Source organism: Brassica napus, chromosome C9 (assembly GCF_020379485.1).
Source record: "Brassica napus cultivar Da-Ae chromosome C9, Da-Ae, whole genome shotgun sequence".
Taxonomy (NCBI): domain Eukaryota; kingdom Viridiplantae; phylum Streptophyta; class Magnoliopsida; order Brassicales; family Brassicaceae; genus Brassica; species Brassica napus.
In genome coordinates this window covers 15,093,198-15,112,467 of record NC_063452.1, presented here as the reverse complement: position 1 = coordinate 15,112,467, position 19,270 = coordinate 15,093,198, and the positions used below count along the sequence as shown (strand labels likewise).

The following is a 19,270-nucleotide window of genomic DNA, read 5'->3' as shown; positions in this document are numbered from 1 at the left end:
AGAACCGTCGATCTCACCAAACATTGCAAGTATCACGACGTCAAAGGGCACGATATGCAAACTACCTCTCATCCTTAGCAAGTGGCGACTTCAAGTTCGAACCCCTAAAGGCTAAGCCGAAGAACGGCAAGAGCTGGAGCAAGAATAAAGAAAGGAGAGCCCAACGCAAAGCTACATGCAAATGTCGACATAGCGAAACTCAATGACGAGATGACGAGGAGGATGCTCCGAAGAGTAACGGCGAGGCAGACTCCTCGGCCGACGAAGAGCAACCAGCCAACCGCAGACGCATTGAGGTCATACTTTCTCAGCAAACCTTGTCGTCAGACGATGAGAACGATGACACACCTGTACTCGAAGATTTGAGAGATGTTCTGAAACGAAAGTTTGAATCCGAAAATAGCAACAGCTCCACGCGCAATGATCTCCGAACAACGTTGAATGCACGGAAGTCGCGGCGTATCTCGGCAGTTGACCCCGATCCCAAGGAACGCTTGAACAAAGACCTTAGGGATAAACTCAACGCAGGAGCATGCGATCTCCGAATCCGCCTCAATCGTTCGAAGCCCACTGACCTCCGGAGGCGTTTGGAGAAAACTAAGATGTCAAGTAATGACACTCCGTCATCAAAAAATGACAGCAGCGTACCAACCGATTTACGCGCCTTCTTAGACTCCAAGCAGGTACAAACGCGACGTCAACTAAATGTCATCATGGGTGGTTCTCCTCCTTGCGGAAACTCTGTTTGCTCCGTTAAGGATTACCGCCGGCAGGTCACGACTTCGCCGATAAGGCCGACTAGACCGCCAAATCACCCTCCGATAACCTTTTCACCGGATGACGCTGAGGGGATTCACGTACCCCACAATGACCCTCTTCATGTAGTTCTTGGAATTGGGGAGTACGACGTCACCAAGGTCCTCATCGATACAGAAAGCTCTGTCGACCTCATCTTCCGAGGAACCCTGCAGAAGATGGGAGTCGATCTCGACGACATCAAACCATCATCCAGAACATTAACCGGCTTCAACAGATCCTCCGAAACAATACTGGGAACAATCCGCCTTCCGGTACGCGCATGTGGAGTCACTCGGACTGTCAAGTTTGCCGTTGTAAGCACGAAGGCTCCTTACCACGCCATACTTGGAACCCCCTGGATACACTCGATGCAGGCCATTCCATCTACTTATCACCAGTGCGTCAAGTTCCCCGGTACGGACGGAAATATCAAAACACTGCGAGGAGATCAAAAAGCCGCTAGGGAACTCCTAGTCGCTACAGTTAAACTCCAACGATCGTCTTTATCGATTAACTCCATCACTCCTCCAGCCTATAAAGCCTGCTCCCAGGAAGGCGAAATTTTTGAGTTACCTATTGACGATACCGATCCAAGCCGGACCGCAAGGATTGGTGCGTACCTGTCTGAAGAAATACAGCGGTCAGTTCTCGACTTTCCCAAGGCAAATGTGTCCACATTCACGTGGTCCATGTCAGACATGAAAGGAATTGATCCGGCCATAATAACTCACGAACTAAACGTCGATCCGACAGTCAAGCCTATCCGACAGAAGCGACGCAAGCTCGGTCCAGATAGGTCAAAGGCTGTAAACGAAGAGGTCGACCGGTTGCTCGGCGCTGGCTCAATTGCTGAGGTACGCTACCCTGAGTGGTTAGAAATCCAGTAGTCGTCAAAAAGAAGAACGGGAAATGGCGCGTCTGCGTTGACTTCACAGACTTAAATAAAGTCTGCCCAAAGGACTGCTATCCTCTTCCCAACATCGACCGTTTAGTCGATTCCACGGCTGGAAACGAGATGCTCACCTTCATGGACGCTTTCTCTGGGTACAACCAAATCATTATGCACCCCGACGATCGCGAAAAAACGGCATTTATCACAGATAGAGGAACCTACTTCTATAAGGTCATGCCATTCGGTTTGAAGAACGCAGGAGCAACCTACCAACGGCTTGTGAAAAAAATGTTCGCAGACAAGCTGGGTGTAACCATGGAAGTATACATCGACGATATGCTTGTCAAGTCGCTACACGCTGCTGATCACCTCTATCACTTGAAAGATTGCTTCGAAACCCTCAACAAATACGGCATGAAACTGAACCCAGCAAAGTGCACGTTCGGGGTTTCCTCAGGCGAGTTCCTTGGATACATAGTCACGCAGCGGGGAATCGAAGCCAACCCAATGCAGATCTCCGCGGTCCTGAACCTTCTGAGCCCAAAAAACAGTAGAGAAGTGCAACGGCTTACGGGTAGGATAGCTGCACTCAACCGGTTCATCTCCAGATCCACCGACAAATGCTTGCCATTCTACGACCTCCTCCGAGGTAACAAAAGGTTTATCTGGGATGAGAAATGCGAGGAGGCATTTATCCAACTCAAGCATTATCTGACAACACCACCCGTTCTCGCCAAGCCAGATGTCGGCGACTTTCTATCTCTTTACGTCGTAGTATCACAAGCAGCAGTCAGTAGTGTTCTAATAAAAGAGGATTGTGGTGAGCAAAAGCCAATCTTCTACACGAGTAGGCGCATGACCGGACCAGAAACGCGAAACCCAACTCTGGAGAAGATGGCACTGGCAGTCGTCGAAGCGGCGAGAAAGCTTCGCCCTTACTTTCAGTCACATTCGGTTGAAGTATTAACCGACCAGCCCCTCCGAACGATACTTCAAAATACAAATAGGTCCGGAAGACTAACGAAGTGGGCTATCGAACTCGGTGAGCTTGATATCACTTACAAGAACAGGACTGCAGCAAAATCTCAGGTTCTCGCATACTTCTTAATCGAATTGGCCCCGGAGTTAGAGCAAGATCTCACACTCCCAAACCCAAACTGGACACTGCATGTCAATAGATCTTCGACTAACAGGGGCGCAGGTGCTGGAGTTCAACTGCAATCCCCGACCGGCGAACTGATCATGCAGTCTTTTAGCTTCGGCTTTCTAGCCTCGAACAACGAAGCAGAATACGAATCTTTGATCGCTGGACTCCGCTTAGCAAAAGCTGTCAAGGCCAAACGCCTAAGCGCCTACTGCGACTCGCAGTTAGTCACCAATCAGTTTAGCGGCGATTACGACGCCCGCAACGATCGGATGGACGCCTACCTCAAGATAGTACAGGGATTAGCTGCAGAGTTCGAATTCTTCGAACTCGTCAAAGTTCCCAGAGGAGAAAACGTCTGCGCCGACGCCCTTGCAGCCCTTGGAAGCAAGCTTCATGACCAAGTTAAACGAACTATTCCAATACACCGCATTGAGAAGCCGAGCATCGATATCTCGATGGACCAAACCACCATCATAGCCCCAATCGCCGAAACCGACACTCTCGTTACTAATTAATTCGGCCCCGACTGGCGAACTGAGTTCATCGACTATCTCTCAAAGGGGGAACTTCCAACCCAGAAATGGGCAGCCCGCAGACTAAAAATGGGCAGTGCCCATTATGTCGTCCTAGACAACGAACTCCATCGATGGACTGCGAGTAAAGTACTCCTCAAATGTATCCACGGCGAAGAAACGGTCAGGGTTATGGCCGAAACACACGAAGGCGCTGGAGGAAACCATTCGGGCGGACGAGCATTAGCAATCAAAGTGAGAAGCCTGGGCTTCTTCTGGCCGACGATGAACGCAGATTTCGAGTCCTACGCCCGAAGCTGCGACAAATGCCAATGGCATGCACCAAGCATCAATTGTCCAACTAAAATGTTACGAACGACAGTCGCGCCGTACCCGTTCATGCGATGGGCAATGGATATCATAGGACCTCTTCCATGCTCCCGCCAGCGGCGTTTCATTATCGTCCTCACTGATTACTTCACCAAATGAATCGAAGCTGAGGCCTACGCTCAAGTCACCGACAAAGAAGTCTGTGGGTTCGTTTGGAAAAACATCATCTGCCGCCACGGTCTACCGTACGAAATCGTTACTGATAATGGATCACAGTTCATGTCGGGCAACTTCAAGGAGTTTTGCAGCAAATGGAACATTCGTTTGAGCCCCTCTACCCCTCGTTACCCACAGGGAAACGGCCAAGTGGAATCCTCCAACAAGCTCATCATCGACGGCATTAAGAAACGTTTAGACCTGAAAAAGGGTCATTGGACCGACGAACTCGACGGAGTTCTATGGAGCCACCGCACAACACCACGAGGGTCGACCAAATCGACACATTTCTCTCTTGCATACGGTGTCAAGGCTATGGCTCCCACAGAAGTTAACGTTTCAAGCCTCCGACCCTCGAAAATGCCCCAGTACGTCGAACTCAACAAGGAGATGCTGCTTGATGCCCTCGATGAAATTGAAGAACGACGGGACCAAGCTCTGTTGCGAATCCAAAACTATCAACATCAGATAGAGAGTTACTACAACAAAAAGGTCCGAGCCAGACCCCTTGAACTCGGCGACTTTGTCATGCGCAAAGTGTTCGAGAACACTAAGGAGCTGAACGCCGGCAAGCTCGGCGCTAGGTGGGAAGGACCTTAGAAAATCATCAAAGTTGTGAAACCAGGAGTCTACTGACTTCAAACATCAAGCGGAGAAGAAGTGCCTAGAGCATGGAACTCAATGCATCTAAGACGCTTCTACTCTTTAAAAAAAAAAAAAAAAAAAAAACCGAGTAGAAGCACCTCCGCGGTCACTTCTACTCGACCGAGTAAATGCGCTTCCAACGGCCACTTTCACTCGGGAAAAACGAACTACGAATGGCTTGATCCTCAACCGAGGTACGTAGGCAGCCTTAACCGGTCCAGCTGTAACAAAACCAAAGTCAAAATCTTGTTCTTTGTTTCGACTCCGATCGAGTAAATACCGATTGTCGAACCCAACGGCTCCCGTACCTCCAGCAGGGGGTACGCGGACACTCACGTTCCATCTCCTACCTATGTCCTGATCAGACACTTAGCCTAATGACCAAACGGTCGCGAGTCACCTGTGCCCAAAGAGCACTGACCGACCAAACAGAGTGAATCTTTAACCTTTTCTCGACTAAACGCGTAACGGATTAGCTACCCATTTACTCGATAGTATTTGAGAAAACGTGTAAAAAGAACCATCTACTCTTAGACTCAGTCTCTTGTTTTCAAAGTAGAAAAACGCGTCTAGACGTTATCTCAATCGAAACACGACAAGAACTGAACAAAGTCTCTTAGCGGGTTGTGTCGTTATCTATTTGCAAAAGCCAAAGGTCAAGGATCTATTGTCTCTAGGCGAACATATCGCGAGACTCTAAAGATAACTGAAATTCAATTAGACAAATTGCAAGTACAGATTGGGAATACAACAACCCGCAAATCTAAAAGTCTGCTTGAAAACAGCGACTTGCCGATAAAATGAAAGTACGCCTAGTAATACAACAACAGGGTCTATCAAGACCACAAATACAAAAAAAATAAAGAAGACACAGATAAAGAGTCAAGGTGCAGAATCTTGATCGACCTCCTCTGGCGTCCCAAGAGCAAAAGGACCGACTGGGTCTTCGGTAGAAGCAACAGTCGGGTCTTCCACCCGAGTAGGAATAGAGACAAGAGAGTCCACAGCAGGAGGCGGAGGAACATCTCTATTCCCGACTTCATTGGTCTTCTCTTCCTCGACGGGCTGCAACGACGACGTCTCCTCGACTCTATCGTCTTCCTCCACTTCGCCTTCTCGTCCTTTAGAAGAAGAATCCGAGACAAGGACAGAATCCTCGATGCCCACATTCCCGGTCTCTTCCTCTCGAACCAGAGTGTTGCCTATCTCAAGGTTGTCCTTCCCGGGGACCTCCTCCAGGTTCTCGTTCTCTGGACGTTCACCAGGACCACCTCCCTCCGGGACCCCGACGTGCTCGGCCGGGACCGACGTGACATCGACCAATGGCTCCTCCGATGGCTCCTCGGTAATTTCGAGCGAGGTGATGAGTTGAGAAACCGTCCCTGGTCCGATCAAACCTACGTTCGATCCATAAGGATCAAACGACGCTCTAAACCTGTCCTCGACGAAACAACGCCCTTGCAGCCCTTGGAAGCAAGCTTCATGACCAAGTTAAACGAACTATTCCAATACACCGCATTGAGAAGCCGAGCATCGATATCTCGACGGACCAAACCACCATCATAGCCCCAATCGCCGAAACCGACACTCTCGTTACTAATGAATTCGGCCCCGACTGGCGAACTGAGTTCATCGACTATCTCTCAAAGGGGGAACTTCCAACCGAGAAATGGGCAGCCCGCCGACTAAAAACGCGCAATGCCCATTATGTCGTCCTAGATAACGAACTCCATCGATGGACTGCGAGTAAAGTACTCCTCAAATGTATCCACGGCGAAGAAACGGACAGGGTTATGGCCGAAACACACGAAGGCGCTGGAGGAAACCATTCGGGCGGACGAGCATTAGCAATCAAAGTGAGAAGCGTAGGCTTCTTCTGGCCGACGATGAACGCATATTGCGAGTCCTACGCCCGAAGCTGCGACAAATGCCAACGGCATGCACCAAGCATCCATTGTCCAACTGAAATGTTACGAACGACAGTCGCGCCGTACCCGTTCATGCGATGGGCAATGGATATCATAGGACCTCTTCCATGCTCCCGCCAGCGGCGTTTCATTCCCGTCCTCACTGATTACTTCACCAAATGAATCGAAGCTGAGGCCTACGCTCAAGTCACCGACAAAGAAGTCTGTGGGTTCGTTTGGAAAAACAACATCTGCCGCCACGGTCTACCGTACGAAATCGTTACTGATAATGGATCACAGTTCATGTCGGGCAACTTCAAGGAGTTTTGCAGCAAATGGAACATTCGTTTGAGCCCCTCTACCCCTCGTTGCCCACAGGGAAACGGCCAAGTGGAATCCTCCAACAAGCTCATCATCGACGGCATTAAGAAACGTTTAGACCTGAAAAAGGGTCATTGGGCCGACGAACTCGACGGAGTTCTATGGAGCCACCGCACAACACCACGAGGGTCGACCAAATCGAAACCTTTCTCTCTTGCATACGGTTTCGAGGCTATGGATCCCGTAGAAGTTAACGTTTCAAGCCTCCGACCCCCGAAAATGCCCCAGTACGTCGAACTCAACAAGGAGATGCTGCTTGATGCCCTCGATGAAATTGAAGAACGACGGGACCAAGCTCTGTTGCGAATCCAAAACTATCAACATCAGATAGATAGTTACTACAACAAAAAGGTCCGAGCCAGACCCCTTGAACTCGGCGACTTTGTCATGCGCAAAGTGTCCGAGAACACTAAGGAGCTGAACGCCGGCAAGCTCGGCGCTAGGTGGGAAGGACCTTACAAAATCATCAAAGTTGTGAAACCGAGAGTCTACCGACTTAAAACGTCAAGCGGAGAAGAAGTGCCTAGAGCATGGAACTCAATAAATCTAAGACGCTTCTACTCTTAAAAAAAAAAAAAAAAAAAAAAAAAAAAAAACCGAGTAGATGCACCTCTGCGGTCACTTCTACTCGACCGAGTAAATGCGCTTCCAACGGCCACTTTCACGCGGGAAAAACGAACTACGAATGGCTTGATCCTCAACCGAAGTACGTAGGCAGCCTTAACCGGTACAGCTGTAACAAAACCAAAGTCAAAATCTTGTTCTTTGTTTCGACTCCGATCGAGTAAATACCGATTGTCGAACCCAACGGCTCCCGTACCTCCAGTAGGGGGTACGCGGACACTCACGTTCCATCTCCTAGCTATCTCCTGATCAGACACTTAGCCTAAGGACCAAACGGTCGCGAGTCACCTGTGCCCAAAGAGCACTGACTGACCAAACGGAGTGAATCTTTAACCTTTTCTCGACTAAACGCGTAACGAATTAGCTACCCATTTACTCGATAGTCTTTGAGAAAACGTGTATAAGAACCTTCTACTCTTAGACTCAGTCTCTTTTCTTCAAAGTAGAAAAACGCGTCTAGACGTTATCTCAATCGAAACACGACAAGAACTGAACAAAGTCTCTTAGCGGGTTGTGTCGTTATCTATTTGCAAAAGCCAAAGGTCAAGGATCTATTGTCTCTAGGCGAACATATCGCGAGACTCTAAAGATAACTGAAATTCACTTAGACAAATTGCAAGTACAGATTGGGAATACAACAACCCGCAAATATAAAAGTCTGCTTGAAAACAGCGACTTGCCGATAAAATGAAAGTACGCCTAGTAATACAACAACAGGGTCTATCAAGACCACAAATACAAAAAGAATAAAGAAGACACAGATAAAGCGTCAAGGTGCAGAATCTTGACCGACCTCCTTTGGCGTCCCAAGAGCAAAAGGACCGACTGGGTCTTCGGTAGCAGCAACAGTCGGGTCTTCCACCCGAGTAGGAATAGAGACAAGAGAGTCCACAGCAGGAGGCGGAGGAACATCTCTATTCCCGACTTCATCGGTCTTCTCTTCCTCGATGGGCTGCAACGACGACGTCTCCTCGACTCTATCGTCTTCCTCCACTTCGCCTTCTCGTCCTTCAGAAGAAGAATCCGAGACAAGGACAGGATCCTCGATGCCCACGTTCCCGGTCTCTTCCTCTCGAACCAGAGTGTTCCCTATCTCAAGGTTGTCCTTCCCAGGGACCTCCTCCAGGTTCTCGTTCTCTGGACGTTCACCAGGACCACCTCCCTCAGGGACCCCGACGTGCTCGGCCGGGACCGACGTGACATCGACCAATGGCTCCTCCGATGGCTCCTCGGTAATTTCGAGCGAGGTAGTGAGCTGAGAAACCGTCCCTGGTCCGATCAAACCTACGTTCGATCCATAAGGATCAAACGACGCTCTAAACCTGTCCTCGACGAAACGAGAAGGGAGAACCAGCGGAGAAAGAGTGAGGTCGCTATCAGACAGCGGACCTACACAAAATTTCGTAGCCTCTGCCTCGTAGAGTTTCTCCTGCTCGGCAAAAACTTCGATCATTTCTTGCGGAATCTCCGTCCCACTTGCCTTTATCATCTCGAGGCACTTCCTCGTCCCCGAAGCTTGACCGTACAGATTCTTCGCTTTCCCAAAGGCGTCCAAGCGAGTTAAATGGTCGCGCACGCGACCAAAGCAGCGGTTTGCCTTCTCGATCATAGCAGCTTTGACCTTTCCCTCTCACGAGTAACCTCGAGTCCCCGGGAGTCTCTCATGAGTTGCCTCTCTCTGATCAATTTCTCAACCGCAGCGTCCCTTTCTTCGAGTAGCTCAGTCTTCTCCTTTTCAAGGGTCGCAGTCGCTTGCTCCAAACGAGTGTTCTCTCAGGCAAGCTCTTTCTTGGCCGCGCCGGCGGATTTGAGCTTACCCTCCAGCTCTTCGAACTTCACTCGAAGAACTTCTTTCTCCTTCGCAGCCTTCTCGTTAGCCTTCTTATGCTCGGCCCTTACCCTCTTAATGGCCTTCAATCTTGCTTGAGCGAGCTTCTCCGAAGATCCCAACTGGATCATCGTCTGCTTCAGGGCGCTGTTGTATTTCTCAACAGGGAAGTTCATGCTCCCGTCACTCTGCAAAATGACAAACACGGACCACGTGAGATGGATGAACCCAATAAATCAAAGAAGGAGATGAAAGGTGAAAGGTAGCGCAGATACCCGCGCTCTCGAGGAAGCAGCGTCGATGTATTCATTCTTGAAGTAAAGGTCTTCCAGTTGCGGAATCTCCTTCGTCCCACCACGAATTTGACGCGTCAGCTCCGCACACCTAAGGGGATTAAGGATCAGGGGAGTTGTTTCGTTGTAGGAGAACTCGACGCGATCAGGGAATTCGACCCTCTTTCTCTTCGCTACGGAACCTTCAGATCCAGACCTTTTTCTCGCAGAAGAGTCTGGAGTAGACCTCGCGGGCTCACCACCAGAACCTCCTTCTCGCGAGCAGGTTTTCCTCCTTTCCTCTGACAGGTTTCCAGGAGTACCGCTGGCCTCCCCAACAGCGTCGACTATGGCCGCGTCAGCAGCGTTCGCGTCGGAGGTAGAAGGACGGGGCTCTGCCTCAACAGACCTCTTAGTTCTCTTCCTCGGGTGACCATCTGATGCCGCCCCGACTAAAACGGCCTCTTGCCCTTCTGCCCCGCCACGAGACCTTTTTCTCCCATCCTTCTTCTTTTTGGACTTCGAACCGTCGGAAGTCGCATCGATGGGAGCAGACTCTTTGGGAGGAACCTCGTCAGTCGCTCCCACCTTAGTCCTTTTGGTCTTTTTCTTCTTCTTGGGACAAAAGTAGAAGTCTCTGCCTTGCCCCCTTGATCGGTTGCAATAGGGCCCTCCTCTCTGGAGGCTCCATCTCTGGAGGCTCCTTCTCGGGAGGTTCCACCACCTTCAGAAGTGACGTCAACTCCGGAGTTAGACGGTCCCTGAGGATCGACTTTAGTCGACTTCTTCGTGAGCCGTTGTAATTTTCCTTTTAACAGAGCGCTTAGATCCGAAACTCCGTCCATTTCTCTGGCTTTGTCGAGAAGTCTCTGTTTTTTGCGAGTAAACAAAGGGAGGCGCGATTTACGAGGACCTAGAACGCAAGGAAGCCTCGACTCCCAATCAACTGCAAAAGCAGAGAATCAACATGAAAAATCGCAAAATGAAACTCGAGTAGGCCCTAAAAACAATCATCAGGCTTACCTCTAGCGATCCTAGCTTGCTGACGACGTATCTACTCCCGACTAAGATCCGGCCAACGAAGATGACTATGCGCCGCGATCGCTTGAGCACTTTCGAAAAACTTCTCGGGGTAGGCGATCGTATTCGGATGACGAACTGCAAATACAAGGATAAGAAAAGTTAGGACTAACGACTAAAACGAAACTCCAACAGACGAGTCTCTACCGAGTTGCCGGTTCCACAGAACGCGGTAGTCGTCCCCCGACGGCTCTTCGAAAGCATGTTCATCTGATTTCACAAAGAAATACGCGCGTTGCCAATCCTCCGTCTTATTTGGATGACCGGTCAGGACGTTGTAGTTCGAACGCATTTTCACCGAGAAGATCCCGTTTGGCTCCGCCTTCGTGAAAGTCAACTCCTCGAAGACCCTCACGCTCTTCGAGATGTCCATCTCAGCTGCCATTACCATTAGCATGACGGCTATTCGCAACGACCCGTTCAAAAGTTTTGAAATGGCAATGTCTCGGCGGAATGCGTAGGACGTCACTAACCGGGGAATCGGGAACCATAGCTTCGTATGATCCCCGAAATAGGACTCATACACACATTGGTAACCGACCGGAGGCGACCAGGGACGCTGCTCGGCAGACGGGATGATGTAAGTAACGCCAGCACCACCGCTCGCCCTTAACAGATTCCTCACGGTATGATGAGAAGCAGAAGATCCAAACACGTTCCCCCACGACTGAGCCCACGGGTCCCGTAGCAGTCCGGGTGGCAGCGGAGCCAGCTCTTCGAAGATCCCACCAGGATGGTAAATAGTTGGGCGACAGTCTATCTGCTCGAAACAAACTCTCTTGCGGACCTGTCTCAAAGGTGTCGGAGACCGATCAGACTCATCAGTGTCGCCACGTTTGGAACCAGTCGCAGTATCGCCTTGATCTCTCCCTCTATCCTCACTTCCGCTCACATCACTGCTCCCGACTTCAACACGATCGGCGTCTTCATCACGAATCATCCTATGAGCATCAGCGACCAAAAGACGCTGAGATAGAGTCATGTTTTCCGTGTCCCGAAGAGCATCGCGATGAATCAAATCGAAATCGTCCAGAGGACTACCGGTCGCCGACACATCTCTGGTCGGACTCGGAGAATCTGCGACGTCCTTCCCTTTCTCTTCTCGCGACAATCGACTTCTCGGAGGCATGTTCCTTAATTCAGGGGACGACTACAACTGCCGAACGATACCAACGAGTCTATACGAAGAAAAACCTATCTAGAGAGAGAAAGCAAAAGTAGAGAGAAGGGAGCGAAAATGGAATACCTGAATCTGCAGAGAGGAATGACGAAAGCAAAGGAGATAGGCCTATTTATAGCAAAAACGAAGGCACGTTCTCCGAGCACAATCATTAAGTCTACACAGGCCTAAATGGGCCTCAAAAAGCCGCCTAAATGCCCAGAAACCTACTCGCGACGGTTCGGTTTCTCGCTCGAACCGATTTTCAATCAGGTTGTCAGGTTAACCAGCAAAAACCGATCCCCGTCGTTTTATCCAAGATGATCTATCACCCGAGTAAAACTGTATCCCACTATAAAAGTGAGTCAAGGCAAGCGCTACTCTGAGCGACCAGAGACACCTACAGAACATCACGCGACTAAAAGCGCATACCGACGACTAAACGGGAAGGGTTATCCCTTGTATTAGAGCCTGCTATCCGAATAAACCTGACCCACAAATTCACTGAGACCGCCATGTCGCTCACAAGTGAACTGGGGGGGGGGACTTATTGTAGGAGATGGATTACACCCCTCCCCAAGGCCCATCGGATAACAGGCCCTAATCCAGCAAGTTGGATCAGTTTGGTCGGCTCGGCGGCCAAACGTATCGGCTCGACCTTAGAGTGCTTTTAGCCGGTCGAGTAAGCCGACCAGAAGTACCCGGCTTGGAAAGAACCTTGTCCAGGCCCGCATACTCGGCCTCTCGCATCAAGGCTCAAAGAAATACGAAATTAGGGCATCAAGGGCAGGAGTCCTATAAAAGGTGAAAGGGAAGCAAGAAGAAGGGGACTTTTGGACCATCGAACAGACTGAGCGGCTAGATCTAGGGTTTTTAGGCGATCTCTTTGATCTTGTTACTCTTCGATCTTGTTGCTCTTTCATCTTCCTGTCACTCTTGTAACCCTTCAGACCAAATCTAAGTAAAACGTCTTTAGTCATCCCATTTCTGACTTCTTTCATCTTAGTCGACTGAATCCCGTTGAAACATGCATCATCAAGGTTCTCGGTCAAGATCAATTCAACAAATGATAGAGATCAAAGCATTCAAGCCGGAACATTTAGGCTTTAACAGAAACAATGTTGGTAACCACTAATTTAAACTCCTTTTTTTGCTTATAAATATTTTAGAAATGAAGAATGAGAAAGTTGTCAGCACAATTCCCATCACACATTGTTTCTTAGCGCCCAAGGAACACAGATTGTGTCATCTCATTGACGGTGATCAAAGCATTAGGCATGGATTGGTCATCTCTTGTGTGCACTACAAATGTGGGCTGTTTTGGAGGTGGGAGATCTGATGTTGTGGTGAGCATAGACAGCAACTCAAGTGTGTTGGGCCTGTCTGCAGGTTGGTGTTGAACACAAAGAAGACCAATCTGAACACACCTTCCAACCTCACATGGGGGACATGAATCGGCAACATCTTGGTCCAGAAGATCAGTACCTCTGTTTTCAGAGCAAAATTCCCATGCCTGTTGTGGTCTCAAAACAAGCGAATATAATAGCAAGAAACGATTTAAAACAGGCAGTTGAATCTCTGATGGGAATCAAATAACTAACGTATCACTTACATATGCAAGAAGGTTTTTTCCGTCGTAGCTGAATCTTGAGATCTTCTCTCCGCTAACGAATTCTAACAGCAGAACTCCGAAGCTGTAAATATCGGATTTCTCAGAGAACGCCCCGGTCCATGCATACTCAGGAGCCATATATCCTCTGCACATTTATCAAATGGAATATGATTATAACTATAAATCCTAGTTAATAATGTTTTTCAAGACAGATTCTTACAGAGTTCCTACAACCCGGCGAGTGTTGTCCAGATATTCGGTTCCTTGATACATCCGAGCTAGTCCAAAATCTGATATTTTTGGGTTCATCTTCTCATCCAGAAGAATATTGCTCACTTTCAGGTCTCGGTGAATGACTCTGAGGCGTGAGTCACGGTGGAGATAGAGAAGTCCACGTGCAATACCTTGGATGATATTGAATCTCTTAGGCCAGTCAATCTCAACTTTTTTTCTTGAATCTAAGCAATAATAAAAAGTAAACACTATGAGAGAAAAGTGTTGTACACAAAGAGAAAAATTGCTAACAGGAAAATAATGTGGCAAAAAAAGACTTGCCAAAGAGAAACGTATCAAGGCTTTTGTTCAACATGAACTCATAAATCAATATCCTCTCTTCTTCTTTGATGCAGTATCCCAAAACCCGGACTAAGTTTTTGTGTTGTAGTTTTGAGATGAGTACTATTTCATTCAGAAACTTCTCTTTGCCCTGTCCAGAGCTGCTAGAAAGCCGTTTTACAGCAATTTCTTTTCCATCTTGCAGCTTTCCCTAGAAAAAAGAATGTAAGGTCATCTAAAGAACATAAACAGAGAATAGTAGAAAAGCAAAAAGGAAAAAATGTTTCTGACCTTGTACACAGAACCAAATCCACCTTGTCCGATTTTGTTTGATAGACTGAAATTATTAGTGGCAGTTTGTATAGTATTTATCTCAAATAAATCTAAACCTGGTACATCTTTTGGTTTCAAATCATTCCTCCATACATCCTTTGATGTATGAGCTGAAATTAGAGTGAACTGGTGTATAAGTGGTTAACATAGTAATCATATGGTGGTTAAAGAACTTGTCTGAGGGTGCCGATTTAGTGCAAATCCTATGTAGTCGAAATGCTCAATTTTATTATATTTTGAGTATTGATCATTTTGTTGACAAACTATAGATAGTAAAGTCATTAATGTGTTACCATTATGTTCCACTCTGCATCTCCAGAAACCAAACGCAGCGAAGCCCAAAATAACAAAAAGGGTAATGCTCACTGTACTAGCAATGATTGTCTTCTTGCTCTTATTTCCATCTTTGAAATGTAGGGCAACACATTAAGCAATAAGTCATACCTAGCTCAATAACATTGAAGTAGAAGATAAAAGAAGACAAAGTTACTTGAAATTATCTTCTAAGCCTTACTTAGTTCAGAAGGTGCAAGACGAATAGAAAGAAGCTCCCCTCCCACAGAAAATTGCACTGCGTCCATTAATTCTTGATTCCACACCAAGCACCCAATTCCACTAATATAAGAAAAAGCCAAACAAGAACAATTGTGGAGGCAAATTTGGTAGCATTCTTCAAAATCCACTGAATTTGCAAATTCGTAAAAGTCTGGAGGCTTTTATGTTGGCAACAGGATAGAACACATTTGCATCTTTACTAGTAGAGTTTCTTTCACAAAGTAGTTCAGTTTGCCTCACACAACCACCGGTCCAGTTTCCTCTTTTCCACTCCTCGGTGTATTTTGGTTCAAACCCTTTAAAACATTTACACTTTGGAGGAACGGAACTAACACACAATCCAAAAGGTCCACATGCATCGTAAGAATCACACGAATGAGCTGGAGTCTGATAGTTAAATTCCCAGGTCGTTCCATTATGCCGAAACACCTCCAATGATCCCTCTGATGTTAAAACCATACGTGAAAGATTGTAGTCTTTTTCAGAATATGAAAAGTACCCTGACCCATTTACATCCTGGTGTAGGCTGAATGGACTTGTGAATGATTCATCCATTAGAGGTAGGCCAGTGAACCTTGTTTTAGCCCATGGACCGCTTCTCCAGTAAGGCGTCGAGCCTTTCATAATAAACCCTTGTGATGGAACTTGCGGTGTAATCTGAGCCACAAAGTCTCCAGGAGATGGATCATTATAACTTTTCCACGAAGTCAAAAATCGCTTCTCGCCAGTAGCCAGGTTATACATCAGGAAAGAGGACTGTAGCAGAGTATCGCCAAGATGGTCAAAGCTTTGCCATAGAGTTCTTTCTGAAATGTTATCTACGACAATAAGATTCCCGCTGTCTGAAAGCTCCACATGAGACCGGTTAGAGGCAAAAGTTACTCCACTGGACCACACATTACCATGTTTTCCATCAAATAAAAGAAGACTTCCGTTGCTGCTTATAGATAGATTTGCCATGGAGTCTGTAACAGGCTTTTCTCTATTGGCCACCCACACTACCACCCGGGGAGTGGTATCTTTGAACCAGATTCCAACATATTGATTCTTAGTATTATTAGGACTGAAGAACCCCAACTCATAAACCTCATTAGAGGATCTTAGAGTTTGGTTTATTAACAAAGGACTTGTTGGCGTTATAGTTGCATAGCAAAAACTTAAGAGCATGGTCAATAAAAGCAAAGAAGCAAAGAAACAAAACCTCGCCATTTCTTTGTGTGTTCTTGTGGCTCCAAGAATTATCTTTTCAGTTTAGTGTAAGAAGAAAACATGAATGGAAGAGTAAGCGAAGAAAACATATTCAAGGACTTAATAAGAATTATTGTAAATGACCTCCAGACAATGTTGACCACAGAGCCCATCTTACAAGATTCTGCATTACATTATGCACAACAAACATAAACAATGCTTTATAAAAAGACAACTTGTAGTACTCGTGTTAACCAGTTTGACCCGAAGGATGGAAACAAGACCGTTTACCCAATCAACGAAGCACATTTGATTTCAATGGAAAAATTGTTTCCTCTGTAGCTCGTCAAATCAGGAATCAGTGAGAAGTAGACATCTACAATCTGAACCAGTTTAAAAGATGCAACTGGGTAGCTTCATCTCTTGCGTAAGCCTAATAAATACATAAATATCCAAGACCAAGATAAATCGACTAAAGACCAATAGAGAAAACAATTGACCTATACAATCTTTTATATCTTCAGCATCATCTATTTTATCTGATCTTCCAGACTACTTTTCTCTTCTGGTAGATAGAGCAGCTTTTGAAACATAACATTTAACACCATGTACATTGGTCTTTCTTATTCAACACCCCATTTTTATTTTCTAACAATCCACCTCATTGTTTTCTTCTTTCACGTAATACAATAATACACATAAAATTTTTATACTGTATCTTTTTCTAAAATCAACTAAAATTGCAATTAAAAGTTATATGTCCAAATTAAATGAAACAAGTCTCTATTAGTAAAACACAAAAATAATAAATTTTGATATATAATATGTAAATAAATAAATTAATTTGCTATAAAATAATTAATATGAAAAATTAAAGATGTAAAAAGAAAGTCTCAGCAATTTAAATCACTGATAAAAAGGTAACATGTTGCTCTGGCCCCATTTTTTAGTTTCAACATGTTAAAAACTATCAACAACACCAATTAATCCACCTAGTTTTTTCTTTTTCTTTTTCAACGTCTCCATTAAAAGCATTCAACATTTGAAATAAATGATTAAACATACCCATTGTAATTTTGGGCTGATGATTTAAGAGAGTTTTGGAGTGTTTTAATTTTGGTGAGATTTAGGTGAATTTTGAAGTTATTTGAGTGATTTTAGTTAGAGTTTGAAAATTAAATTAAAAGCTATAGGTGATTTGGTAAAAAGTTCTCTAAAAATTTCAGAGTTATTTAGGTGATTTGAAATGATTTCACATAAATTGTCAATGTACCATTTGCTTGCGAGTCTCTTTATCAGTTCATTCATTTTTTGCCATACATGTCCTGCTATCACACATTCACACTATCTCATAAACATTGCATGAATTATATTGCAAGATTTGAGTAATTCTAGTGATAGAAGATTACTTCTACCCAGATAATAAAGATATGGTACATGGCCGACAGATTTGATCATTTAAGCTTATTTATAATAAACGTAAACATATACACAAACAATAAATATAGAAAACAAATGAGTTTAAAGAGGACAGCTTGGATGTCAATATTAGTCTATGGGATGGGAAATAAGAAGGATTGTCATCCCAGCAAGAAGCTTAAAGTAATTTGCAGCAGACACTGTACTTCACAAGTCCCATAGAGCTTGGTAGCTACTATGTAAAACTGCAGCCGTTTTAGTGGCTCTGCAGTTTCAAATTCGTAGGGATGCAAAACTGCAGTCATCAATTGGATTGGTACTTGGATCTTCGTAGGCTTGACTTTGTGTTTTGCTTGAAAAAGCTTACCTTGTTCGGGCAATTATGGAGGTTAGAACCTCTGCGTACGGAGAAGAAAGAGATGTGGAATATGCTCTAATCAATTTTCTGCCATTGACTTAATAACCGTGTCAGGGAGAGAAAGAGATGTGGAATAAAGAGATGTGGAATAATCTACCATCTCTTTCTTCTCCGCACTTCGATAACCGTGTCAAGGAGAGAAAGAGATGTGGAACCTCTTACTTTTTATGATGTCCGTTTCTGGAACAATATATTCTTGAGTTAATTAGGTTAAAATCCTAAAACAATGTTGAAATTGGCAAAATACCCAAAACAAAAATATTGTGGGGGTTTGTTTTTCTCTGTGTCAAAGAAAATTACTTTAGTGTCCCTAAACTATGTTCAAGTCAATTTATAGACGCTCTCAGACGATGTTCTCGAGGAGCTACAGAAGCTTTTTCCCAATCCACCATTTCACCACATACTCAAAATTTGAATCTCGTATTCCTCCTCCTCCTTTACCATGTTCTTGACCATGTCTGAGGCGGTGGAGCATCTTGCCGGTGTTTTCTCTCTTACTTGTTGGTGATGTCGTCGAACTTTTTTTGGATCTGAGAAACCAAAGACGCGCCTCCGCTCACTTGCTGCGCCTCCACCTCTGCTTCTTTGCAGCACATTTGCGTCTCGTCAGCGCCTCCATCTCTCTTCCGTGACTCTGTGCTTCTCTTCAGCACATATGAAGCACAAAATAGTTCAATGTCGGAAGCAATGGTTAGTTGATGTGCAGTTACAATGGTTATAAAAATAGTTTGAATTGTTTCTTGCTTTATTGGCATGATAATAAATTGTTTAGACAGAAAATAAAATGTGATCAAATTTTTAATGTAATGATTAAATATCAACTGTGGTGCGAATATTACTGTTTAATGAGAATACATCCGTGTTTTATGATTAGGTGTTGTGGTGTCTAGCAATCAAGACCATGTCCTACCTCTGGATGCGATCGCTAGAGGTGATGCACCATGCTTAAAACGTGGAGGTGGTGAGCACCAGACCATGGAGAACATAAACTCGGGGGAGATGTAGACAACTGGTCGAGCGTCGTTGAAGCTAACTTTGGCATGCAGAAAAGTGGAAAAAATATGTAGTGAAGTCAAAGGTTGGGGAGACATCCTCGGAAGGCAGCAACACCCATGGTGGGTGTTGAGTGGAGTCAACCATTAATGATTGGGTCTTGTGTTATACTATGGAAGCTTAGGATCTATTTTCTAAATGTCTACGAGTTTTTGTAAAACGGGTAACATAAAATTTAGCCGGGGTAGTAAGTTTTTGGATGGTTAAATTTTGTGTACCCGTTTATAGAAACAATTAGCCTAATGTAAGGAAGTTAACCTAAATGATATGAAGATCTAATGTAAGGAATTTAAAGTTTAGCCAGGAGTAATAAATTTTTGGATGGATAAATTTTGAATAACTGTTT

The 19,270-nt window shown here is 45.6% G+C and overlaps 3 protein-coding genes and 1 pseudogene across 3 annotated transcripts; 1 reads left to right on the top strand and 3 right to left on the bottom strand.

The window, feature by feature from the left end:
- The first annotated feature begins 210 nt into the window (after positions 1 to 210).
- LOC125592488 lies at positions 211 to 3,468 on the top strand. Its single transcript, XM_048767685.1, has 3 exons — positions 211 to 296; positions 404 to 1,652; positions 1,757 to 3,468. The coding sequence occupies exons 1-3, from the start codon at positions 211 to 213 to the stop codon at positions 3,350 to 3,352; spliced, it is 2,931 nt and encodes a 976-aa protein (XP_048623642.1). The 3' UTR covers positions 3,353 to 3,468.
- A 5,757-nt stretch (positions 3,469 to 9,225) lies between these two features.
- LOC106430341 (meiosis-specific protein ASY2-like) lies at positions 9,226 to 11,761 on the bottom strand. Its single transcript, XM_013871128.1, has 5 exons — positions 10,780 to 11,761; positions 10,633 to 10,710; positions 10,369 to 10,498; positions 9,556 to 10,276; positions 9,226 to 9,468 (listed from the first exon to the last, which is right to left on the bottom strand). The coding sequence occupies exons 1-5, from the start codon at positions 11,759 to 11,761 to the stop codon at positions 9,226 to 9,228; spliced, it is 2,154 nt and encodes a 717-aa protein (XP_013726582.1).
- Positions 11,762 to 13,010: 1,249 nt separating this feature from the next.
- LOC106391263 (G-type lectin S-receptor-like serine/threonine-protein kinase At1g61500) lies at positions 13,011 to 14,356 on the bottom strand. The gene is made up of 5 exons (XM_048767684.1): positions 14,348 to 14,356; positions 13,959 to 14,169; positions 13,624 to 13,861; positions 13,404 to 13,548; positions 13,011 to 13,304 (listed from the first exon to the last, which is right to left on the bottom strand). Exons 1-5 carry the CDS (start codon positions 14,354 to 14,356, stop codon positions 13,011 to 13,013), a joined length of 897 nt encoding a protein of 298 aa, XP_048623641.1.
- LOC125593446 lies at positions 13,875 to 18,354 on the bottom strand (annotated as a pseudogene).
- Between the last annotated feature and the right edge of the window lie 916 nt (positions 18,355 to 19,270).

Coding starts and splice junctions, on each gene's coding strand:
- LOC125592488 (XM_048767685.1), top strand. CDS start 211: ATGACGAGGAGGATGCTCCGAAGAGTAACGGCGAGGCAGACTCCTCGG. Junction 297..403: donor CCAACCGCAGACGCATTGAG/GTCATACTTTCT, acceptor ATCCGAAAATAG/CAACAGCTCCACGCGCAATG. Junction 1,653..1,756: donor GCGCTGGCTCAATTGCTGAG/GTACGCTACCCT, acceptor GTCTGCCCAAAG/GACTGCTATCCTCTTCCCAA.
- LOC106430341 (XM_013871128.1), bottom strand. CDS start 11,761: ATGCCTCCGAGAAGTCGATTGTCGCGAGAAGAGAAAGGGAAGGACGTC. Junction 10,711..10,779: donor TCTGTGGAACCGGCAACTCG/GTAGAGACTCGT, acceptor TTGTATTTGCAG/TTCGTCATCCGAATACGATC. Junction 10,499..10,632: donor CGCGGCGCATAGTCATCTTC/GTTGGCCGGATC, acceptor CTGCTTTTGCAG/TTGATTGGGAGTCGAGGCTT.
- LOC106391263 (XM_048767684.1), bottom strand. Junction 13,862..13,958: donor CCTTGATACGTTTCTCTTTG/GCAAGTCTTTTT, acceptor ATTATTGCTTAG/ATTCAAGAAAAAAAGTTGAG. Junction 13,549..13,623: donor CGCCGGGTTGTAGGAACTCT/GTAAGAATCTGT, acceptor ATAAATGTGCAG/AGGATATATGGCTCCTGAGT.